Raw genomic sequence first — 25,700 nt, forward strand, 5'->3', positions numbered from 1 at the left:
TGTTGTGAAGCTACTTTGGTTTAGATGCTACAGAGCCTCTGTTGCTGGATAACACACAAAGGTTCAGGCATTTTAAGACTTCTAGTAAAGGTTCAGCTGGAGAAGCATCCAGACTTTCCTTGGAGCTGCGTCTGCTGATGCCCTTTGTGGCCAAGAGACTTCAGAGGTACAGAAGTCACAAGGCTGTGGTTTCAGCATCTGACAGCAGCAGAGGAAGTTGTAGTAAGAGCTGACATAGACTAAGAGGATGCTGAGAGATAATGTGAAGGTGCATGGTTGGGCTGTGCTCATAGCTGGAGAAGTTTCCTGACATCCAGGAGCACTCATAGAAAGGGAGTGTAAAGCATCGTAGGGCTCTGTCACTTCTCTGCTTTTTATTTCTTCCAGCACATGTTTCATCTCAGATTGTTGGAAAGGATGAACTAGGGATTACTTATGAGTGCTTGCTTTCCATATAATCCTTAATGTGGGGAACTCTAAGCCTACAAGGATTGATTTTAATTTCCTCCAAAAAGTTGCTCCTGGCAGAATCTGATAAAGCCATTTTTAGTCTAATTCTTCCCAGCCCTGCCCTTGGTGAGCTATCGGAGCATACCTATCTTTGGGAATGCACTTGGTGATCACCACAGCTTGCATTCATTATCTCTTTGATAATACCTCCCAAATCGTCGGCTGATGCACAGTGGGCCTGAAAAGTGGTCTGACAGCATTTTCCCAGGCTTTTCACTTCTGGGGGAGAGTGTTCCCAGGTTTTGTTGGGGATATGCCTTTCTGCCCTGTGTTGAGCTGCCCCTTCGATGCACAAAGGGTGCAAGAGGCAGAGTTGTTCCATTTCTTCTTGGCTGCTCTGTGCTGCCTCTTTCTTTTCACCAAGATTTGCTCATTTGTGCCTAGGGCTGTTGAGTCCTTTCAGTGCCAGACTGACCTCGCTCCCAGCCCTCAGCCTGGCAGCAGCACAGCCTCAGCATGAGCTCCCAGTGCAGAAGAGCAGGTCATGCTCTCCCACAAGAGGGTCAGAACCTGGACCCAACCAGCTAGAAATTTTGTACAAATTTTTAACAGCTTTTAGGCTACATATTCTGCTTTTTTCCTCCTACCAGCCCAGTGAAACAAGTAGCAGCCTTTTTATTTTGGAAAGGTCTTAATGAACAAGATGTACCCTCATCTTCCAAACCATCAGACGAGGAGATGCAGCAAGGGTTATTTTAAAGCAATTTGCACATACTTGGTAAAACAGAATAATTGTTGTCATTCCTGAACTCTGAAACAGAAAATAAGTTCTTTTGTGGAAACAAAAATACAAGTTTTTCTCTGGGCTGGAGCAGAGCAAGGCATTGCAGGAGATATTTAGCATCGTGTTCTGACCTTTATGGAAACAGTTGATATGGAAGTATTTTTGTCATATTTATTTAAGCTTTTTTTCTTGCATTTATTTAAACTAGGCAGTATATTTATTTTTAAAAAAAATCAGCAGCATGCCAATCTCCAGTTCTTGGCATGTTAACAACACTAATCATGCAATAAACATAAACCCCTTAAATCCGTGGTAAATGCTTTGATCCTAATGCTCTTAGGAAAGTCCTTTTGGTTTTGTTCTCCATGTAAAGTACCAGGTGTGAGCGTGGTGGGTTTAGGAGATACTAAAGATAACAACAAGAGGAGGATTTGCTAGAGTCTTTGGTGTGATGGCTATAGCTGCTTTTTCTGAAGTAGAATTTCTCTGTTATTTTATGTGCCACAAATATTTTGGTGGATTTTTTATAGAAACACCACAATGTGTGTTTTCACACCCTCCTCCTTGCCTGGCTGTCCTCCCAGGTTCACCCAGGGGTGCTATTTACTGTTGTGCCTCAATCACAGGCTGGAAACAGCCTTTCAGAGCTTTTTCCCACGCTTGAGTGGAGGCAGAGGCAGATGACCACAGGCATGCCCTAGTGCCTGTGATCCTTGACTCTAGGGAGCTGGGTAGTGAAAAAAGTCAGTACAGTACCTGGATACACCTTCAGGGCTGGATCAGAGGTGCTTAAAACCGGTAGAGGTTTTTCTGTTGACTGCAAAGAGCCTTGGATGAGGCTATTCCACAGAGAGCCAGTCTCTCCCCAGTGCCTGGAAGCATTTTCTATGGGGGGTGGAGAAAGGAAAGAAATCAAACAGAAAGAGAAGTATGAAGGGAGTGATTTTGTCTGTGTTATACAAAAGTTTCAAGGAAGGCAAGATCAAAGCTTACCTCACTATGGCACTGTTATTGATAGATACCATAAGCAGCAGCAGTGTTTGCAGCAAGGGAGAGTCCTGCTAACAAAATGCAAAGTTTCTCCAGGGTCCCAAATAAATGATGTGGCTGATGGTGGTAGCTAGGTGTGTCCCTTCCCTGACTCACATGGCAGTGAGATGAAACCCACTATTAAATTATTCTTTGCATGTGGCTCACATATGCTTAAAATCCATGTGCCAGATAAAAGCTGAAAATACCTGAGACGAATTAGACAGCAGTTATGAAGTAGACTCTTTGCAAAGGATTTTTCACTCTCTGATACTTGGTTACATTAGATTATCCAACCTTTCTTTTCTGTCAGTGCAAATGGGATCATAACTCAAACGTGCATGAAAGCAAACGGGTGGTTTAGGTCTGAAAATGCACAGCTGCCTAACTTTGATTTATATTAAAGACAGACATAGAAATGATTAATTCCAGCATCTTGGGAATTACATTTAAGTATTAACAAAATTAGGCAAATTAAGCCTCAACCTCTGAGTGCACCGAGGTGTGCATGCAGACTTGTTGTTTGATCATGGGATCACGAGAAATGTCAGAATCAGGCTCCAGGCCAAAGTGAAGCAGTTTGCAGGAGAATAATAATTTTGAAAATGCCTAGCACTGTATTATTTGTGAGATCAAATATTTACCAACCAGCTGCAGGTCCCCAGAAATGTACTGGCATTGTTGCACAGTGTGGTTAGTCTTCCTCTAGGATAAGCAGTGGATCCAATGTGTTTCTGTATTAATGATGCTCTAGGCTATACCAGCTCTGGATGAGCAAGAGAGAGTCCTGATCAAGGCTGGAAATTTACTCTTTAGGTTTGACTGTTAACAGTAAAGTGGCATCAACCTGCATGGTCAGCACTTACTGAGGAGCACTTGGATTTTTGCTTAAGTATCAGTGTTGCTGTTTAGTCCAAAGACAGTAAATGGATGAAAGTATTAGAAGTTTACAACTGGTTTTGGTAGGATTTGACATTTCCTTCTTGCTGCTGACGTTCATTGCCTGGGGAGAGATGTAGAGAGAATGAAAAAATGAGCTTCTGATGAAATTTGAAGACTTATAAAAATAGGATAACATTAACTTGATCTTTTTTTCTGTTGATACTAAAGAAAAAAAGTGAAGTTTATGGATCTGGGTAACTTGTGAAAGTTTTATTTCATTACAAGGGACAACATTTCCTCTGTTTCTCAGTGCAAGGTTGAATATTGCTTGTTGGGCTTTTTGGTGTGTCTTGAAATTGGAGCTGGGCTTAGAAAAACTCAGAGTCAGTCATCCATCCCTGCTGCATCCTCTCAGAGGAGCATCATTAATGGCTCTTAAACCCTGTTGGTCACTAGGGACCTCAGTGATCTTTTATCAATCTATAATGCTCTTGCATCAGGAAAACAGCCTTTTTCAGGGCATCATTTATCCAAGTTTTTAAAGCAGCAATGTCTGATTTTAGGAGCTGCATCCATTTCTCTCCACATTGGTCTGAACTTTTCCATTTGGCAGCAAGTTACTGCTCTGGTTCTTTGTGGGCTGAATGAGTTGTAAGTAGGGCTGCAATTTAAAATATTCACAGGTGTCAATGTAAATGCCAATTTCTATTCTAGTGGGTCCTTCAGAGCTGCTACATATATACATTTTTTTAGGTTTCAAATATATTCATAGGCTGGTAAGAGCTTGGACTGGAATATATTTCTTGGGAAATATACTGATGGAGTGTCTCCAAAAGGAAGGTTGAAGCCTCATTTCTGCATGTTTCCTCCATTCTGAAAAGAAAGCAGAACATTTTATGTGGAGAGATGGTTGAAACAGTGTGTTTGTGCTCAAGGATTAAACCAGGATGCTTATGACATAGCATGTAATGAAGAAATTGAAGCTGAGTCTCTGGGTGCATCATGCTGAGTAAGAGGCTTGTTCTACACGAAACTGTCATATTAAATTCTTGTCGTGATTCCAGACCCCTTTGATTCCTAAATCTTTTGGAGGAGACTAATCTGAAATCAAAGTGAAGTTGCTTGGGGTTTGCATGCCAGAAGTGGTCACATTTGAAAAAGTTCAGTGAACCTGCAGAGGGAGGTTGAAATTAGTTGCTTCACTACAAAGCTTACAGCTAACATACCTGCTGGTTTGCTTTTCGCTTTGATTCTCCAGGCTCTGCCTTCTTGCCGCCTTCTGAGTTGTTTTCAAAATGCATAAATCTTAAGGATGAGCATGTCCTGGTTTCAATCTGTTTAGTTAAAAAAAAAAAAAAAAAAAGGCAGTCAGTCTACACTGGTAAAGCAAACATGAGCTTTAGTACCAAGAACATGGAAAAGCTGCACTTTCCTGCCTTGTGTCCTTTGTGCAGTTATTTCCCTCGGTGAAGGTGATGTCACATTTTACCCTCCTGATTTACCAACATTTGACATCCCTTTGTACCAAGGTAAATGGAAATGGTTCCTTTCAAGTTCTTCTAAGTAGATACTGAAGGCTTGATCCCTGTAAGATGACTCTGCTCCTTTGAAAGCACTGGAGCAATGCCAGGAATCCAGCCTGTTACCCCTGCTGAATATCAGCTGCTTTGTCTGTGTTGATGGGCATTTTTGGGGATGTTGACCAAGAATATCATGCAATATTAAGTGTAAACAGGAGCATTTCCAGCGATTAAATGCTGCCCTTCCATACCCACCTCAGGTTTTGTGTAGGCTGCCAGGGACCTGGGGATGTGCTTTTTGGTCCAGCTGAAAGAAAATGCCCTGGTTTCCCAGTGGCCTCTGTATGACCACGTAGATGGCCCTGTGTGGAAGCTGATCTGTTGTTACTTTATGTTTACAGTGTTCTGTCTCCTGTGGAAGGGGCCAAAAGCACCGCAGTGTGTACTGCTTGTCAAAGGAAGGGAGGCATGTAGAAGAAGAGTTTTGCAAACACCTTGCTAAGCCCAACATGCAAAAGAAATGCAGAGGGGGCAGATGTCCGAAGTGGAAAGCAGGAGATTGGGGACAGGTGAGACATGTTGTATACCCTTTTGCACCCTTTGGTATTCTTCCTCCATCAAATTGGTTAGAACCTGATTTTCCCATCGCTTCTGTCCTCTTGAATTTTTCAATGGTAAAGGTTTTTGGGCCAGATCCTGCTGTAAAACAGTGTAGCTTCCTGGACAGCAGTGGAGCAGCACTGATTTGTACCAGCTGAAAACATGGCAACTTGTTTTTAGTGTCTATCTGAAAGTAAATTTCTTGTTGTATATTTTAAGTTTCTGCTAGAAAAGTCATTAGTATGCAATATTAAAGAAAATCTACTATTTATTCATGGGTTTAATATCATTATTATTTCAATGTGTCACATCCCAAATAAAATCTTCCTTAGCTTTGAGAAATCTAAAACTAATTTTATTATCAGCTTCCTGAGAAAGCCTAAAGAATAATCAGAGCTGTTCATTAAATCTGCTTTTCACTCCATTTTGTGTCTTAACAAACTCCTCGCTTGATTTTCCTTCATTAAAAAGTCAGACAGTGATGCATAAAGCAGAGGCTGCTGGAAATGAGAAAGTGCTTGGAGTTATTAAGCATCTTGCCTGCTGAAAGCACACCTTGAATCCTTGTTTTCCTGAGAATAATGCCTTTGTCATCACCTTGAATCTGCTGCATCACATTTGTATTTCTGATCCTCGCTTTTCCCTCTACCTCATTAGTGTGCTAATCAGCGGAATTATTGAAAATCCCAGACTAAATGAACTGTTAACTTGTAAAACATCGTGTTCCCTCGCGCTCTGTCTTCTTAAGTAAGGTACAAAACACCAGTTCTTGCTATATGCAAGTTCCCTGTAAGACAAGCCATTAACATTGCTGCAGGCACACACACAAATGTTAGGACTAGGAGACCGTGCTGTTGTTTAATGTCCACTATTAAAAACATTATTAAAAATACTATTAAAAAAGGCAATAAACCCATTGATGTTCTATGATTGTTTTCGGACTTGTATTTCTTTTCATACCTACCTCTGAGTTCACAGAACAGGAGTATTTCCCATTATGTGAGTAAGGGGCTAAGTGCTCATTTGCCGTAGAGATTCAGTTGCTGAGATCTGAGTTCTTTACCTGAGGTAGGCTGGAAGTACCCAAGTATTCCTGTGAAATCCACAGTATCACTCCCATATTGGAAATTAAGCCAATATTATTACCTTTATTACCTGCAGGACTGAAACCTCAATTTTACACATGAGCTCGACTGAAATGAAACGCGAGGCCGTTAGACACTCCTGTCATAGCCGATTTGCACCTTATTTAAAGTGACTGCTCCTGAAAGCAATTTTTTACAGCTAATAATTGTAAACATAATAATGTAATGGGCTGTCGATTGCATTCAAATACACTAATAGTCATTGATAAAAGTAAGTGCTTTAAAATTCCCAGCACTCCACCACATGATGGGAGTTAGTTTTATGTAAGTGGAGAAAGAAACCCAAGTTAATAGGAGGATGAGGTGATTTATGGCCTGAGGTAATGTCTTATGACTGGGCAATTAAGTAATATTTGTATGCTAATGATGAGACTAAGAATAGGCATTTCCAGGAGTAGCTTCTCAGCCCAGGTCCCTGGTGCTGGATGTGCTTGGCCAGCCTGCATCTTGCTTGGGGAAAAAAATAAAAGGGTAGAAACACTTGTTTTACAGTATGAAATTGGGCTTTTTAAAGCCACATGAAATGCTGTGACACAGATCCCTGAGCCTCACCGGTGCTGGCAGCATTTCTGTGCCTGTGACAGATGAAGAGTTGGGGCTGTCAGAGGTTTGGAGCACTGGCTGTGGGTCCCTGCGAGGGCTTTGCCAAAGATTTAATGCCTTAGAGCCGAGCTGGATTTAGGAGCTGAACTTCTCATTAAGGCCATGGAACAGACAGGGGTTTGGCACTCTGAATACCCAGTGGATCAGTGTATAAATGGGCACAGAAACTCCATGTCACCTTCCCTGTCACCAGTGCTGCTGTTGCAAATAGGAGCCGTGATCAGTTTGCACTTAGATACTATCCAACAAAAAAAAAAAGCTTTCTGAAGGTCTAATTGCCTCAGGAAGATAATCCCCAAGCTGAGCTGCTGTGAGCCTTTTCTCCTGGGTAAAGCAGCTAAAGTCTGTGTGAGAAGTCAAGATTTTCCCATAAAAGTGCATCCTTGTTCACCATATATGCACAGGACCTGTTGCATATACCTTCAGGTGGAGTTTTGTCTTTTCCTTTTGGGAAAAGCAATGTTTCACAAAATCAGTATTAAAAAATACAGGAATGGTTAAAAACTAATCCCAGATGGACGCTGGCCTGGCTATGCTGGTGCTGCACTCCCAGGTTTTTTCTCTTTGGATGTTTTGCATTCAGAGGGTGGTTAATTCTTTTCTAGACTGTTATGCAGCAAAGCATTTTTAATACATCTGTAATAATCAAAAGGGAAGGAAAAAGGCTTTTCCTCCAAGTTTTAAATGTGCTTATGCCTGCACTGAAATGTCATATTTAATATGTTTGCTTCTCCTAAGTGGTATCAATTATGACCATTTACCTTTCACTTAGCGAAAATACCAATATTTATTCTGCTGTCTGGTATTTACATGTTACAGTTACAGGCTGGAATCCAGCCCTGTCTGAAAACACAGGCAGAGCTTCAGGTAGAGCTTCTGGCACAGCACAGGGACCAACCTCCCTCTCCCCAAACCTGAGTGTCACACACTGCACAGGTCCCCGTGAAAGAACCACAGCGTGACTTGCCCTCCCTTATCCTAGGGTATGTGCTTTTTAGCTTGGTGATAAATGCAAACTAAAAGGCGTTTTAGAGCATGGTAGGGATCCTGGGGGATATGTTTCTCCAAGTTTGTGGCTATTATTCAGTTTAAGTGTCCCCTATGGAATTGGTAGGACAAACAGTGCCGTTAATCCCAGGGAGGCAGCAGCACAGCATATGGGAAGCGTTTGCATCACCAGTGACAGAAATCCCACTGCTGCTTTCAAAAGCTACACAAAAATACTCCCAACCCCTTACAAATATTTGAAGCCAGATGAATATTCAGTCAGCTTTTCTTTGGTCCTCTTGGCTTTATGGGGCATTTGAATAGTAAAGCAAACAGCGTTATGGAGGAATATTCTACAGAAGGAGGGAATTGCTTCCTCATTAGGCACTGCTTAATTCCCTGCCTTAAGATGGCTCATTTTTATGAGTATTGCAGTAACAGGATGTGAACTTGTTTTCTCAATTCCTGATCTATTACTAAGGTTGCTTATATTAATTGTTAATTCAGATGTTTTAAATGCATACCTTTGATTTTCACATGCTTTTTTCAATAAATGCAAATTCTTTTTCTTCCAAATCTATAGAGTATGCTTTAAGCTCTAGCCAGGAAGAATCAGTACCAGAGGGATGTTAAGTGCTGCTAAACATACTAGTGTGCAGTCACAACATAAGAAATGTTGTGTGAAAGAAAAAATAAACTGATAAAAGCATCGTAGTACAGACAATAATTAGAAGATGTCTGAGAAACAAAGAATTCAGGCATTTCTTGCTGTGCCTAGAAGTCAGGAGAAATGTGCCCACACTGTAATGAAGGAAATGTGAAGTGCAGTTCATTTCAAAGAGACATTTATTTTGGCAGACTAACAGTATGCCCTGCCTTGTGTGCATGTGCATGTTTAGATGCCTGCTGAAAGCAATCCCAGCTGTATCACACCTTTCCCTCTCTACTGCTACAGACTTTCTTCCATACAATCCAAGTCTGCTTTTCATTAAAGTCCACTCTGTTTGTGGCATTGATGTATCTTGAACTACTACTTTTTCGAGCGAGTGCCTGAGAAAGTAAAATGCAGAGCCTGGATGCCTCTGCCTTGTCGTGATGGGTTAGCAGTGCCACTATCTCCAGAGGATTTTGCAATAAAAATCCTGTCTGGAAAGTCCTGACCCCTCTGAAACCAACAGCAGAGCAGGGGTTGCAGCCCATCTGCAGCAATTTTCCCTTGTGCAACCAAAAACCTCCCCAGGAAGTTTCACAGGGCATCACTATCGGTGCTATTGAGCCCAAAGCAAAGGGTGAACCCCATGAACTTACCGTGAGAGGTGCAACAAGGACTGCCACTCACCTTCTGTCCCTTCCTGCAGTGCTCTGTGTCCTGCGGCCGAGGTGTCCAGCGCCGCACCGTGCACTGCCACAGCGGCACCGCGAAGGCAGCCAAGGAGGACGAGTGTGACCCAGCCAGCCGTCCCCCTCTGCAGAGGGACTGTCACCTCCCTGCCTGCCCCACGCATCGCTGGGCAGCTGGGGAATGGCAGGAGGTAAGCAGGAACCCCCTTCACCCTGCCCTGGGGTCATGGGACTTGTGCTCTCGAGCGTGCGGCGCGGGGCGATGCTGCAGATGAGGTTGTCGAGGCCATGGATCACTGCTGCAGGGTTGGGGATCACTGCTGCAGGATTGGGGATCCCTGCTGCAGGGTTGGGGATCGCTGCTGCAGGGTTGGGGATCACTGCTGCAGGGTTGGGGATCGCTGCTGCAGGATTGGGGATCACTGCTGCAGGGTTGGGGATCGCTGCTGCAGGGTTGGGGATCACTGCCTCATGCGTGCTGGTTGGAAGGAGGAGAGGAGAAATACCTCTGTAAGGTTAATTTATTGCTTCATGCTGCCCTGTGTTTGGCTGGGACCTATGCAAATATCGAGCAGGTTTTGGGTAGGGCGTACTTGGGTCTGTTCCTGGAGGCAGAGCTCTGCGCGCTGCTCTGGCTTGAGCCCTGGGGGGGGCCTGTGGGTTTGAAGGAATCAGGAGGCAGTGGTAATTCCCACTTTCCTGCCCTGTTACCCCATCTCCTTCTTATATTCCTCTCCTTTCACTGAGCTCCTGGTCCATGCTCTTTTGTCGAGCCATGAGCAGTGCTGAGATGGGATCTCCCATGGGAGATGGTGGTTTTCTAAGTGACCAGGATCAGTCCCTTGCAAAACCAGCCCCTTAGGCTGGAATGGGAGATAAAGCTACTGCTCCAGTGGTTCAGAGAGTGACTCCAACTCTCCTGTAGTGTGGGCAGTGTGTTGCCCCAAGGCTGGTGGGTGGCAGGAGGACTAGGAGACTCTGGATGGCAGGAGCCCTCCCATGGGCTGCCCACAGGGTGCTGTGTCAGCCTGCAAGTGCACAACAGGTTTTGGCAGAGAGAGTTCAAACCAGGCACCAAAATTATTCTGGTTTTGTTCCATTTTTGGCCATCCCTGGGTTAGAGAGTCCTGTTCCAGTTCTCTTTCATCCCTGTCCCACTGTCCCAGGCTCTACCCTGCAGTGCAGAGACTGCCAGCCTTGAAAATAGGAAAGGTGAACCTGCCAGTTCTGGGGAGCTGACTCCTGTGTCACACAAGCCACAGGAGGGGCCACCACTCCTATGGAGAGAGTGTCCTCATCACTTAGGGAGAAGAGGATTGCCCATCATGGCCCTCCATGGGGATGCAGGGGATGGAGGGGGCTGAAGACACCCCCACACCAACCACATCAGACTCCCTGCAAGATCATTGCTGGCCCCAGTGATAGGCCTGCAGGGGCTCAACCCTGCACCCTTGGAACAGCAAAGGTCTCACTGACTTTAGAGGTGGGTGATCAGAACCTGATCTGGATCACTCTGAAGCCTGCAGTGCACAACTCCAGAGAGCAGATGAAATATGAATCAAATAAGGACCTAGTGTTCCTTGGCAGTCAGGGTGCTTGTTATAGTGCTCCTGGATGGCCTAGGCAGGTCTTGAAGGGGGATAAAATTGGTCCAGGTCCCTTTGCCTGTCAAGACAGTGTAAAGAGGCCATGGTGTAAAGGAAAACAGGACCTCCTGCTCTGGTAACAAAAGATGGAGAGGAGCAACTGGCTTCGTGCTCAGAGCCTTGGTGTTCACAGGCACTTCCAGAGCCTGTCTTTGTGGTGTCACTAAAAAAGAGAAAGAAAGAAAGAAAAAAAGGGCAGGTTAGGAATGGCTGAGAAGGGCTCCAGCAAATTCCTTGCTATGAACTTTTGGTTTTACAGAGCCCATTAATTTCTTCAGCTAATAAATTTACAGGCAGCAAAGTAGGTCACCAAACAGCATGCGGTGCAAGTGCTTGCCTAATGTTGTAATTAGCCCTGAAAAGCCACGGCTTCTGGCCCATCCTTTCAGAGAATCATAGAATTATTAAGGTTGGAAAAAATCATCAAGCTCAACTTTCAACCAAATTTTACTGTTTCTCCCTTATTTTTGCAACTTCTTACCAGTGGTGAGAGGTCCCTGCCTGCCCTCACCCTGCCAAGCCCTTGGTGAGAGGGGAATGTTGATGTTTTCCTAAGTTTTCCAGGGCTTCCCATTGCACTGAGGAAATTTTTAACATATTATGGAGATTAATTTTTTTCCCCAGGAGAGCTTTACTAGGTAGGGGGATGGACTGGAAGTTCCTCATCCATAAATAACCATGTGCAGAAAAATGCAGGAGATGCCCAACGTGAGCTCACCCGTTTGGCTGACTCCAAACAGTTCTTCTCAGCACTTCTTATTTTGTCCTGATGCACACACTGAAAAAAAGAAGGAATAGCACCTTCTCCCCAGCCATAAGTACTGTCTATATGTTATTTATAGTGAGGAGGAACAGACCACATTAGTATTCTCTGAGCAGGGAACAGCAATGAACCCTAATTGACATGAAAGTCTGGATGTGAAATAACATCCCAGTGCTATCTTGTTCTTGATTTCTTATCTTTTAAAGGAAATCTGTCAAGAGGGTTTGGGTTGCGTTTTTTTATTGTTCCATTTCGTTGTTGTTGTTTAGAAAAAGGTTGGTCTTGCCAATGAGAAGGACTAGGGAACTTATTGGAAACCGTTTATTGCTCTGTTGGTGAATCACCATTAATTACCTGTTCTCAGTGCCCACACCAGGGAGAAGAAAGTCAATAGAAAGGGCCTTGCTAATGTCAAAGTAAAAATCAGACCAGAGTCACGAAGATAAAGGGAAAATATGAGCCTCTGTGGAAGGACAATGCACGTCTCTGGAAGCTGCAATGCAATTCTTGAATCTCTGACATTTGCCATTTGGGTGGAAATCGTGCCATCCTGAGCCTGATTTGAATTGCAGAGTTACCCAAGGCATGTTTCAAGTGTTCAGGGCATGAGGGGTTCATTTCATCTCTGTCAGATTTTGATTTAAAAAAGCAAAGAAGAAAACAATGAATGCTTTTGCAAAGCAATGCCTTTGGGGTTATTTTAATTATTGTTATTACTCTTCTAAAACAGTTGCAGAAGTGCTTGAAATGATCCTTAATTTGAACTGCCAGGAGAATAGTTCAGAATTTGGGAAATGAGGCAAAAGATACAAATTTTGTCAAATGCCTGACCTGTTTTTCAGCTTTTGCTATCAATAGCTGTCATACCCTAGCCCCACAGTTTTATGTGAGATTTAAATCAGTCTTGAACATGAGATTTCATACAAAATCTATCACTGTATTAAAAGGAAAAATAGCCTTTTCATGCTAGCTGAACCATCTGCTTTCTCTATGAATAATGTTTTATTACCTTGAGGTGGCTGATTGGAACTTCTGCTGTGTTTCTCTGATTTATTTTACGATGTTCTCACTGTCTGAGCCACGTTTAATATTTCAGTGGGATTATTTTAATTGCCAGTTACCCCTAAAAAATACCAGTAGTCAAACTGTAATTTACTGATGATGACCAAATGCACAGAGGTGCCTCAGGTTTATTTGGCCACACAACTGATACTTGCAAAGAACCCCAAAGCAGACTGGCATGTGCTTGAGAGTGTCAGTCTCTCATCAGCAATTAATGACATTTAACGAGGATGGCCTTTTGATGTGATAGCTCTTCATAATGGCAGAAGATGTGTTGATGGCATAGAGTTTGTTCACCCTTCTAAAATTATGCGTGAGCCAATGTATACTGCAAATTTAGGCTTAAATATACATTAAGAGGAGGAGACAAAGTCAGCCTTGTCTCTTACCACTCCTTGCAAGGTGCCTCCTTTGGCCATGAGCCGCCAAGGGCTGGAAACATTCACCCTGTGCTGGTCACCTCATGCTGGGTGGCAAATGCCAAACCAGAGATGTGGGGAGCTTTGAGCATCCCATAGCCCCATTTCCACCGTGCTGGAGAGTACCTCGTTATGGGGAAGCTGGAAATTCGGGGGTCAGGCTGCCCCAGAAGGTGCCTGGAGAGTGCTCAGGGAAGCTACGTGGTGATGGAGAGCTAGTGATGCTGTATTCACACACAGTGATGGAAAGCTAGTGATGCTGTATTCACACACAGTGACCCCCTTTCAGTTTTTCTTATGTAAGAGAGAGGTAATCAGAGATGGGCAAATATAGCACAGTTTGTTTGGTTTCTGGGGAAATCACACTCCGGCAAATTCCTCCAGCCCCTGTAGGATCGCCATGTTTCTGCACAGACCTAGAAGGAGCTTCCACTCCAAGGATTCAAAGCAAGAGAGTGAATAAGGTTGAAAGCACATGAAGCCCTTGGGGTCTTTTGGCAGACTGCAGATTTTGCAATGTTGACTGTTGCCTAAGAGCTCCTGAGTTATTCCGTCAGAATAAATGCTGCTTTGTAGGGCTCCTTTCCTTCCCTGTCCCTCTCCACTTTGCTCTGGTACTAAATATTTACACCCAAAATGTTGCACTAGCTGTGGCTCTCCTGGTTTGCTGCTCCTGCCACAGACTGATCTGATTTTTCAAAGTCCTCACATAATTTACAATCTTGCTTCTGACAGCTAATTACAGAAACAGGGCCCTGACAGTGCCTGTATTTTGCAATTAGCTGAACCCACTAAGATCTTGCTAATTGTGGGCCAGCCAGGAGAGCAGGAGCTGCTTCAGGGAGACTGGGAATGATGTTTGGGGGGTGAGACTCTAACTAGATTAAATTGGCACAGTCCTCTGAGCCTAGGTGACTTCAAACGGTGTTTCTGTACAGATAGGGATGGTCTGATTGAATGTTTTATCCCTTTCCTTAGGGGAAGACATTGCCTGCATGTTCTATAAAATGATTATTTTCATGCATTCTTCTCCTTGTTAATCCAGTTAGTTGAAAGTGTTAGAAGTCCATTACAGGCGATAACTTTCAGAAAATAGGGTTTTATCCAGACAGCTGCTCTTATGCTGATTTATTTTGTTTTGTCTGTGGTTTTTGTGAGATGCTCTCCAAGCACACCCTCACTCCCAGCAACACAGCCTCACAGCTAGGCTGGTTTTTCCAAGACAAGCAGAGAAAGAACTGAGTCCTTAAAGTCTCCAGAAGCCCCTGGGAAGCAGTTGTGCTTGGCTGGCATAGGTTGCTCTTAATATCAGGCAGGGCAATGTTTAGAAGTAAATAAACTGGGGTTTTTCTTTGCCTCCAACGCAGTGGTTGCAGAGTTGTGTTCAAGGCCAGGCTGAATGAAGCTCTGAACAACCTGATCTAGTGGGAGGTGACCCTACCCATGGCAGGGGGTTGGAATTAGGTGATCTTTAAGGTCTTTTCCAACCCAAACCCAAATATGATGATTCTATGTGCCCTCACACCATGCCAGGGCTGAGTGATGTTGCTTGCCCACTGATGGGGACCAGGGAAGTGTCTTTCCCCACACCAGCCACAGCCAGAGGTACAACAGTGTGTTTTTTGGAAGGGTGATGGTTTCTTGGAAGGGTGATGGCTGAACTGTAATTCTTGGAACAGATGTATTTACTAGGGGCTGAAATGATGGAGGTTGGCCCCTTTCTTTTCCCCTTGTTCCATCTCTTGGCCCAGCATGTCCACTCCAGCATCTCTTGGTCCCATCACAGCTGGACCCTACATCTGCCCCTTCAAAATACCTCCTACCTCAGTTTCTCCTGTCTCCCTACCTCTGTGATTTAGGCTAGTATCTCCACAGGTCAGGATGTTCCCACAAATTTTCCCCCAGGTGACACCATCAGCAGATGCCAATATGGGGCACAGATCAATCCGCTCACGCGGGCTGGGAGGAGGGCTCACTCCCGATGCAGATTTGTTTCCTGAAGTCCCTCATGGGTTGTATGGGCCATTGTTTGTTGCCTGCAGTGCACGAAGACGTGCGGGGAGGCGTCACGGTACCGCAAGGTGGTCTGTGTGGATGAGAATGAGCAGCTCCAGAACAGTGGGTACTGCGACGCCAGCAAACGCCCTCCCGAGATCGAGAGCTGTGTCCTGCCGCCCTGCGAGTACATCTGGATCACGGGAGAGTGGTCAGAGGTGAGTCCTCCTCTCGCCACTGCCCTCACTGATGTATTGCAGCCCAAATCAGCAGCGGCAGCAAAGTGCTGTGTGCTTTAATTATTAATTTTTGGTTTGTTTCTGTGTGCAATTTCTCTGTTGGAGAGAAAGGAGTACGGTTCTGGGAGATGACCAGGATATTAAAGACTAAAAGAAGCATGGTCAGGGTCCTAGCTAATATCTGGAGGTAATTTGCTTCCAAAGCACATCATGTTTGGCAGGCACCCTCTTTGCTTTTGTGCTGTTTTATTTCATTTATGTATTTATTTGGTTTGATTGCCATCCCCTCCTGGGGAGCTCCAGGGCCCCGTGAGCTGTGCAAGGGTCCAGGTGAGCATCGTGGGGGAAAGGTGAATCTGGATGTGACCGTGGGGCCATGTCCTTCCTCGGTGCTGTCTCTAGCAGGAGCAAGGACTAGGAGTGAGCAAAGGCAGGAGATTCACCCTCACAGCTGGGAGAGGGCTCTGCAAGGAAAATAGATGAGTTTTCCTTGCGGCAGGCGCCACATGCGGGAGGATCGGGGCTAATCTCAGCCTGTTTCCTTCTGCAGCCAGTGAAGGATTACTTTCCAGTTGGAGGAACAGCAGAGGGAAATGACAAGGCAGCTGCTGACACAGCACTGATTAAAACGAAAGAACAAGAAAAGGGAAAAAGGAAAACATGCCAGGACTGAGGGGGAGGAGAGACAAACCACCCAAGATAGCACAGGAGAGAGAGATGAGAATATCTCAGAGCAGCCTGGTCTCCTGGGTGGTTTCCTAAGAGAAATATTGAGGTGCCTGTGAGGCTTGAGCCCTGGCTGCCCCTTGCCCAGACACCCTCTACCCACTCCCAGTGCCTGTGACCCCCTAGGAGAACTCAGGCCCATGAATATAGAGAGATGGGAGAAGGCTCACAGAGCCAGAGCTTGGCTCTCCCCAGCTCCCACTCAGCCTTTTGGTGAGGAAGGCAGAAGCACCATTTGTCCTCTAATTGCAAGGAAACATTTCTCCTTCTTCCACATGCTGCCAAGTACCTTCAGTTCAGAGTCAGTCTTGACCATTTACTATTTCTGTGTATCCCATGGAAAAATAAGAAAACCAAAAATGAGCCCACCAAAACAGCTGAATAATAGAAGCATTTCTGAGTTCCCAAGGATCTTCTCCCCTTTGGAAGAAATAACATATCCCCAGGAGCCAGCCTGGAGTAGGGAGTCCTGGAGCAGCAATAGATCCAGCCCAGAGGGGAGCTGAGCAATCAAAGGCAGCATCAGGCACCAACCCACTTGGAGGAGCCACTCACAATACTCATGACTGCCTTAAATAGATACTAGTGATCCCTTGGAGCAGCTTGCCATGTTAAAAGCTGCCACGCCTGGTTTTCCTCCCCATTTTGGGCTGCCTTCCTGCAGCACGCAGTGCTAACAGAGCTTCCTCTGCCCACAGTGCTCAGTCACCTGCGGGAAGGGATACAGGCAGCGCCTCGTGTCCTGCAGCGAGATTTACACCGGGAAGGACCACTATGAGTACGGGTACCAGAACATGGTTAACTGTCCTGGCACACAGCCACCCAACATCCAGCCCTGCTACCTCGGGGAGTGCCCAGTCTCAGCGTCCTGGCGCGTCGGCAACTGGGGAAGCGTAAGTTTAGTGAACTTCTTTTTTTAACTGAAAAGATGCAACAAACTTATTTTTTTACATACAGGCTGAAGTTTGAGGTAGGGGGAAATGCTTAGAAGCAGCATAAATTAATGCAGTGAATAACTCTGGTGCAGCAGCAGCCCCTGTGTGTGTAGGGCTCCGTGCTCCAGACTGAACCCCATTGTATGGGGGAGTCTCAACAACTACAAGTAGAGTCATGATCTCAACAAAAATTTGGATGTAGCCAAAATTTGTGGCAGGGTTGATGGTCGTGCTGAATGCTTAGTCAGAGACTGGGATCGTTGCAGAAAAAAAGGGTTTGAAAGCCTTGTGCTTGTAGGATCAATGAGTTGCTGGCAACTGCAGTTGATCCCACTTGTCAGGTGTATAAGCAAGACTTGGGAGCCACCAATAGGCCAAATACTGGTCATTTGAGCTTTAAAAGGATATTTTTCTTTTTCTTTCTCCCCCTCCTTATTACAAATGCTGGGACAGGGCAAGGGAAAGAACTTGGTCTTTCTGCTAAAGTTATTTGTCTTGAGCCTCTTCAGGGACCTGAACTGCAAGATCAAATTTTACTTAAGGTGATAACATTTCACTTCTTCAGGCTTCTGATGTTCTTTGAAATGTGATGTTTCTCCCATAAATTTGATTTATTAACCCAGCTCAAGCATTTGTTGGAATTTGTCAAACCTTTACAAGGCAATGAGGGTCAAGCCAAGCAAAATATAGTGGAAGTTGTCACAGTAACTGGCAAAACTGTTAGAAACCTAAATTCCTCCTGCCCCATAGGAAACTTCAGATCCTCCCTGTGAGTCAGAGCAGAGGGCTTACAGCAAAGAGCTCAGCCTCAATTAATTGGTATTTTCCCCCAGAATTTCAGGGCGAAATACCTAACTCATTAATACAACTTCACTGCAAAAGTATCCATTTCAGAGAGCAAGACCTTTCTCCTCTCTTTGGGCTGCTGAACATCCCAGTGACTACCAAGTGCCATGACCCTTCTCAGCTCTGATTCTCAAAGGGATTTAATGTGAAATGCCATCACCTTTGATGGGCAGAGAGAGAGTCCTACTCAGTGCTTTAGTTACATTTTATGGAATTGGACTTGATAAAGAGTAAATGCCCAAGCTGTGAATACCAGGAGCCATTGAAGACCATTTTCTTCATGGTGTATTCCTTTGGACTAAACATTTCTAAATGGATAAGCAGCTTCATTTTCTTTGCAGCCTAACCGGATGCCTCTAGAAAGAGCTGATTTTCAGTTCTCAAGTACTTGAAAGCACAAGTTGCAGAGGGGTAGCCAGATGATTGGTAGCTCCAGTGACTTGTACAGTTTCAGCCTTAAGACTACCCTTGATCTGGGCTGTTTGAGGATGACCCAGTGTTTGCACAGATTTAGCCGTTTTTCCGGTGGGTGAGGGGAGAGAAGACTTGGAGGCTTCATTTTTTGGTTGCAATTTGGATAGAAAACAATGATCTATGTCATGTTTGTTCAGAGGTCTCTGTCAGTGACCCAAGCAATGTCTCCCAGCCACCAGGAGAGGATTTCTACCATTCAGACCTTCTTGTGAACATTTCTCTCTTGTATGACCTTCCCAATGTGAAAAATGAACACTGTCACTTGAGCACATGGTTCACCTTAACCAACTGCCTCATCCAGCAAAGTGTGCAAACACTAAGTAGTGTTCCTGAAGTAATCAATTGTGATGATAATAATGAAGGGATTAATAATCAAAGGGACTACTAATTTGATTAAAATTAAGCCCGTGTTTGAACACTTTGCAGAATTGGACTCCTTGCTGCTGTCTCTTGATACAAGGGAAACTGTTTGTTCTTCTGGAGCCCAGAAACCCTTGAGATAAAACACAATTCTCTGTCTTGTGTCCTGCAGTGCTCTGTCACCTGTGGAGTTGGGGTCATGCACCGGTCGGTGCAGTGTTTGACGAACGATGACCAGGTCAGCAGCTTGTGCCATGCAGATCTGAAACCTGAAGAGAGGAGAACATGCCACAATGTCCATGACTGTAAGTCTGCAGATTTGCACCTTTCTTTGCCTTTTTCATGGCTTCAGCATCTTTTCCCATCAAACTCATAGAGATCTGCAGTATTTCCAAGCATTGGGAGCCATCCAACTAAGCACTAAAGGACTTCAGGGAAACATCTTAAAAATAAACAAGGTGTTTTGATGCTTTGGATGCTTCATGGTGTTACAAAAGAAATTTTGATGTATAGCTGCTCAGTGACTACAAATGTTTCTGTTTTGTTTCAGGTGAATTACCAAGGAGTTGCAAAGATGTTAAAAATCTCAAAGGTGTCACTGAAGATGGTGAATATTTCCTGCAAGTCAAAGGAAAGACGTTAAAGGTGCATTTCAGTTAATGCATTTTCCTAAGGGCCAAGAGGACCCTGCGTGTGCTCTGCACTTCCACTCTTGGATTTTCTACCTCTGGTTTTGTCAGTGATCCCTTTGCACATGACAAAATTCTGGCTTCTCTCTCTCAGGTGTATTGCTCTGGAATGGAGACTGACAGCCCAAAGGAGTTTGTGACCCTTGTAAATGGGGATGCAGAGAATTTTTCAGAGGTGTATGGATACAGGTAAGAAATCCTCTCATTGTGAGCTTCACAGTGTTTTTGTTTTCCATGGCAATATTTTCCGGCCATGAGTAGAAAGAGGTTTTTTTTTGGATTTAGATTGCATAACCCGACTGAGTGCCCATATAACGGGAGCAGAAGAGAAGACTGCCCATGTAGGAAAGACTACACAGCAGCTGGGTTTTCCACCTTCAGCAAAGTAAGGCTGGACCTGAACACTATGCAAATAATAAGTGAGTAAAAACAGGGCCTTGCCATTAAAAAAAATGTTTATTTTGCACAAATATAGCTGTAACTACAAGCAAGCAGTAGTACTCTAGTGAGCAATATTCCTGAGTTTTCTTGTTAAAAGCTGCTTTTCAACCTGGTCACTTGTTTGCTGCTTTATGCTTGGAGACTGCAACTTGAGTGCATCAGAGATGTTCATTTTATTTCTCTGTAAAACAGGAAAAGATTAAGAAAATTGCTGGTGCATCTGCTCTGCAGAATGAGTATTTGTGTGCAACTGGCAGGCCAGTGTATTTTTTGAAGGATTTTGTTTCATTTGGTCTCCTCTTTTCAGACTGGTCTCAGACACAAAGCCTAACTGGGGAGGAGCTGCCGCCCCATTTTACTCTGAGAGGTGTCAGAGGATCCCAGTGCAGGGGACTCTACCTCCTCCCTGACTCCAGGGATGCTATCAGTTTCCAGCAAATGTTTTAAAAATATGACATATTGTTGGAGGTTCATTGAATAAATAGCTAAGGGTTTTTTAGTAAATCAAAATCCTTCCTTGTAAAACGACTCTTGATCTGATAAGGGGGTTTTATCACTTAATTTTCAAGACCTCCCAGTCTATCAATCTGTAAAAAGCTACTAATAATCTGTAAAAGCTCCTAGGTAAAGAGCTCAAAGAAACCACCCTCCGGGAATTTGATACCAGCTCCCTTTGAATTTCAAAAGGAGTTGGGCACCTACCTCTGTCAAGCAGGAGCTATCTCACATCCCCATCTAAATGAGTCTCGGTTACTTCAGATCACTCCGGAGCAAAATACCCCAATTCCCTTTGAAACCCCGACCCCTGGGCTGGGGCAGCCAGGAGAGCAGAGGTGGTTGTTTGTCTTTGTTTAAAAAATTTAGGAGGTCCCATGGCCTTCTGGAAAGTGGGGAATTTTCTGATAGAGAAATAGACCCCAAGTCGTGAGTATGAGTGTTGTTGTTACTTATACCTTGTTCCTAAATCACCAGTGGATTTAAGCTGAGCTGTAAACACTGAGTGCATAAGTGTCCTGCTAAATTCAGTGCTCAGGTGCTGGGAGTCACACGTGGGATGAATTCGGAGATTTAATATTAGAAATCTAGTAGACTTGACTCTCAAGATTAATGTATGAAACCAACTTTAGTGAATTTAAACATAGCGAAGAGCATGTTTACATTTATTTTGTCTCTCTCCCTGCATCTTTCTTTCCATGTTATTCACCAACTCTTCTCCACAGCGACTGATTTACAGTTTGCACGGACACATGATGGACGACCTGTTCCTTATGCCACTGCTGGGGACTGCTACAGTGCTGCCAAGTGCCCACAGGTATTTGACAAGAGCATTTCACAGGAATTGGTGCCATTTGTTATGTTCAGGCCCTCTATTAATTACTGCTGATCATATCAGCCCAACTCCAGTTAGCTTCACATTCCTATCTCAGCAATCAGAAACTTTTCCCTTTGTCCAGGAAGAAACTACTTTCCATTTTCAGCATTATCAGGCCAGTGGCTGGCTAAGGGACATTCCCTAGGGCCTCAGTCAACAGTAGAGGAGAAAGGGAAGAAGAAATAGGCTGTGGGAGAAGAACTGGGCTTTGCGTGTATGGTTGAAGGCAGAGGGATTAGTCCATGACAGGGCTTGGTGGAAATGCTGGGCAGGAAGAGCAGTAGGTAGTCAGGTCATTGGGATGCCCTGGGAAAATGCCTCTGTGCTCTGCAATCTCATACCCACTGAAACCAGAAGATGGGTGAGACAACCCCTCTGGATGGGAAGGAAGCAGGCAGGCAGTGGGACTCCTGCCATGCCAGCTCCTGGGGAGATGCCTGAGAAGGGCAGGGTGTTTGTGGGACAGGTCATATTTCTACTCTGAACAGTCAGGGCCCATCTGTCAGAGACCACAGTGGTATCTACCAGCTGCAGCCCCACTGTCCTCACACTGCTGTTTATTTTGACAGCAGCCTGATGGGACCATCCTCACTCCACTTTGGGGCTGAGAAAACACTGACAAAATGAAGGTGGTGCCTGCACTTCAGGGCAAATCCAGCCTGTCCCAGCACCACAGAGAAAGCACTGAGCAGGACACAGGCTAAGCTGCCTGCTCAGTGGCTCTGGGAGGTGATGTAGGACATCTAGCCCAGTTGCTTAAAGAAAAAATACGCTTTTAAAAAGTCTTTAGGAAACTAGTAACACTGTGCCATAGGTGGTTTGCTCTGTGTCCCCAGCACACCTAGATTTTGTGGGGCTGAGGGATGAGAAGTGATAGGTTTGGATAGTCCAAGGTATTGGGTAGGCTGTATTGGCAAAGGGCACTAAGCAGGGAGTCGCAGCAGCAGACGGCAGAGGGCAAACCTCTCCATCTCCTTCCCTCCCTGCTTTCGGATCTGACACTTTTCTGCACAGCTCAGCGGCTTAGGGATTGACTTCTTACCTCAGGAATGCTCATGAATGTTAATATCCATCCACCTGACCCAGACAGTTTGCTCCTCGCAGAAAATCAGCATTCCCAAGGCAGCAAGTGCAAGGAGCAAAGCTAACAGCCATCTGGTACTGCACGGCCGTACTGGGCTGTGGGTCAGCCTGGGGATGTGTCCGAAGGGATCTCTCCAGCGGTCCAGAAATTGGCAGGGCTGGGGGGCTGAGCACTGGATGCAGGCATAGATGTTAATTTTCCATCCATTTTGTGCATTTCGAGAAAGGGTGGAATGAAGTGTTTGAAAGAAATAAGCAAATGAAAGAGTTTTAATTTTCCTGAAGTCTGGGGAAACGAACCAAACCACCAACCAGTGGAAAATAAAATAAGGAAAACAAGGACAAGTGTGCCCTCTCCAGTTGAGGAGGGAGCAGTGACAAGCAGCTGCAGCACATCCCTGGAGCCCCTTCCCATCAGCTGCTGGAGCACGTCAGGCTCTGTCTGTAGTTTGCCATGGAAAAGCCAAGAATGCCCTCAGCCGGCAAGCAGTGAAAAAGCAGTGCAAAAACCAGGAAAAAAATGTAAAACCGGGGGAAAGCAGTGAAAACCCGGGGGGAAAAAAGGCAGTTCAAAAGTAAACTGAAGCTCCTCCTTCTCTGCAGCCACCAAGGAGAAGGAAATTCCTAGCACAAACCATGCTGTGATTTGTACAATGGGCTGACCACAGTCAGAGCGATGGAAAACAAGGAAAACATTGCTGAAAAGATCCTGTTAGAAAAGTGACCCTGGCATGCTGGGACACCAAAGCACTGTGTTTTGGGATAACCAGGTTCTTCTTGTTTTTTAGGGTCGCTTCAGCATAGACCTGTACGGGACAGGCCTGTCCCTAGTGGGAACAGCCAAGTGGCTCTCACAAGGGAATTACGCTGTGTCGGAAATTCAAAAATCCCCAGTAAGTTGTAACTTTAATTATGTCTATCCCCACTCATCAGAAGTTTTTAATCTCCACGTTGTCATTCATGGCAACATCCTCCAGTAGAGACTAATAAAAAATGAACATCTGACATTAAAGTGTTGCCTGTAATTGCAGGGGTGAGGGAGGCCCTTACGGGTTTAACTTGATCAGAATTATTGCAATTAATTAGCGAGCCTGATTAACTATGAAGCTGGAAACTCTGAGTGCTGTGGGGCAGACATATCATTAATGAGTTGTCTGAGATGTCCAGCATGGAGCATATATCACAGGGCAGCAGCACCAGGGTGTGCAGGGTCAGGGCTGCAGAGTAGGGCTTGGCCCAACAGAGATGTGCCAGGTGAGTGGCCTGAGTAGAAACTAGTCACAAAATGTTGCTGATAAAGTGTGGAGGACATGGACCTTCCTGTTGGTCTGGGTTTATCTCCTTGGGAGAGTATCTAGTCACCGGAGCACTGCACCCCGAGGCACCATCCCCTGCCACTGCCCATGGGTCTGCTGACTGAAGACCTCCAGATAAGCCAGGCAGCCCTTCAAAATCACTCCACAGCCAAAACTGAACTTATACAGCTTAATTTGCCTGCCTGTTAACACCTCCATCTCTGTGTGCCTTCACCCTGTTGCTTCTGTGTTATGTTCTGAAATTGGAAAAACCCAGGATTGCTTTGTTGGCTGTTACTTCATGTGAGTCATCCAGATTGTCCCTGTTAAAACTCTCCAAAGGAGGTCACCATAACCATTTAATAAACAGCAATTTGCAAAATATCCTCTTCTGTGCTGCTTTCAGCCTCCCTGGCTCTGGGGAGCCCTGGGAGCCCCTGAGATTCCTCTGTGCTGATGCTCTTAAAGGAAAATTAAATGCTGCTAGTCCGACCAATGCAGGTAGAAGAGGACCAGGACAGACACTGTATGGCAGTTCTGGCAGGTGCTTTGCTGTTCTTCTCCCCTTGGACTCAATGATCTTAGAGATCTTTTCCAAAATTCATGATTCTATGATTCAGAAAGGAGAAGGCTGGGCAGTTGACTTTGGGGTTGCAGAGAACGTCATGGCTGGCAGAATTAAAACAAACTTTAAGGGACAGGAGTGCCCAAAGACCCTCCATCACCTGGTGGCATCTGTCAAGTGCTGTTCCAAAGGCATAATTGCCGGCAGGAGCAGAAGAAAGAATGGCATAGTGAGAAGAGATGATAGCAGCCTGCTGCAGTCACAGATCAATAATGTCAAGGGCAAGGTGGAGCTCGTTTAAAAATAAATGCTTTGTGCAAGTTTGTTCTGTGCTTAAGTCCAATTTTCTGGTAATTGAGGGCTGAATTCCCCTCAAGGACTGCCTGTCCATTGTAATGACCAAGAGGAGAAAGACTCTTCAGAGGTGGGATAAGGAAGGCCAGATGGAGGTATTAATCTCTCGACTCAAGCCCGGAGTGGCACTGTGCTTGCTGGGCTCACCTGGAGATCAGGCTAACCTCAGGACTACTCTACATTTTCTTCTGGCTCTGGGAAGGGGAGGAGGGATAGCACCTGAGCAAGTGGCATAGCCTCATGCCATTGCTTTCCCTCCCATCTTGTCTCTGGAGCCACTCCAGGCCTTTCCCTTCTAAATGGATCTTTCTTGTTATTGCCTGCAAATATCCTTCCCATGCCCTTCCCATGCTCAGGCACAGCTGAGGAGCTGTTCTTGTCCCAATGTGGCTTTGCTCTTGCATGAGCCAAGTTTTCCACTCATTAGTTATTCACTGTGGGGCAAATTGGAGAAAGCAGATACCCTTGAGATATCCCTCCAAATGGCCTTCTCCCTGGGCAGCTTTCAATGTAATAAATCAAAACTACCCTTTCTTATTTGTGTTCACCATCTGACCTGGTAGCACTATAGAGAATTACATTTGCGTATGTTTAAATATAGCAGTGATTTTGTAGATTGATTTAGGCACCACTTGTTTTCCTTCCAAACGATTTTCTATTAAAAACCCCGGCTAGAATAACCCAGGTCTAGCCCTTCTGCAGTGTGGAGTTCCTGAGTCCTTACTGAGATGTTATTTCTGATTTTGCCTGCAGGATGGTACCAAAGTAGTAGGAAAATGTGGCGGTTACTGTGGGAAGTGTACTCCATCCTCTGGAACAGGCCTCGATGTTCAGGTGTTATAGCAATGGTGAGTTCCCTGCTGCTTCTGATGAAGGGAAACCTTCCCAAAAATGTCCTGAAGGACAAGATCAGGCCATGCTTGCAAAAACACATGTGCACTGAGTGCGTTGGGGACAGCCACCCACCCCACGCAGCATCCCAGGGGCATCCCCTGCTCCCCCAGTAACACTCACAGGTATAACACTGCCAACTGGAAACACACTGCCCATCCCACTGCCACCTGCTTTGCCTCCAGTCTTGTGCTGATCTCCCTA

The 25,700-nt window shown here is 45.1% G+C and overlaps 1 protein-coding gene across 1 annotated transcript in view; it reads left to right on the forward strand.

Moving 5' to 3' along the window:
- Positions 1-25,448, forward strand: part of ADAMTS9 (ADAM metallopeptidase with thrombospondin type 1 motif, 9) — a gene marked incomplete at its 5' end in the record, with an annotated part of 77,684 nt that extends 52,236 nt beyond the window's left edge. The window contains 11 exons of the mRNA XM_009084209.1: positions 5,067-5,234; positions 9,359-9,532; positions 15,274-15,444; positions 16,890-17,084; positions 18,979-19,111; positions 19,357-19,451; positions 19,590-19,684; positions 19,781-19,914; positions 21,157-21,248; positions 23,180-23,284; positions 25,359-25,448. Coding sequence (XP_009082457.1) covers positions 5,067-5,234; positions 9,359-9,532; positions 15,274-15,444; positions 16,890-17,084; positions 18,979-19,111; positions 19,357-19,451; positions 19,590-19,684; positions 19,781-19,914; positions 21,157-21,248; positions 23,180-23,284; positions 25,359-25,448 — 1,452 coding nt within the window. The remainder of the gene's footprint in view (positions 1-5,066; positions 5,235-9,358; positions 9,533-15,273; positions 15,445-16,889; positions 17,085-18,978; positions 19,112-19,356; positions 19,452-19,589; positions 19,685-19,780; positions 19,915-21,156; positions 21,249-23,179; positions 23,285-25,358) is intronic.
- Positions 25,449-25,700: the final 252 nt, after the last annotated feature.

This window comes from Acanthisitta chloris, unplaced genomic scaffold (genome assembly GCF_000695815.1).
Source record: "Acanthisitta chloris isolate BGI_N310 unplaced genomic scaffold, ASM69581v1 scaffold22510, whole genome shotgun sequence".
Taxonomy (NCBI): Eukaryota; Metazoa; Chordata; class Aves; order Passeriformes; family Acanthisittidae; genus Acanthisitta; species Acanthisitta chloris.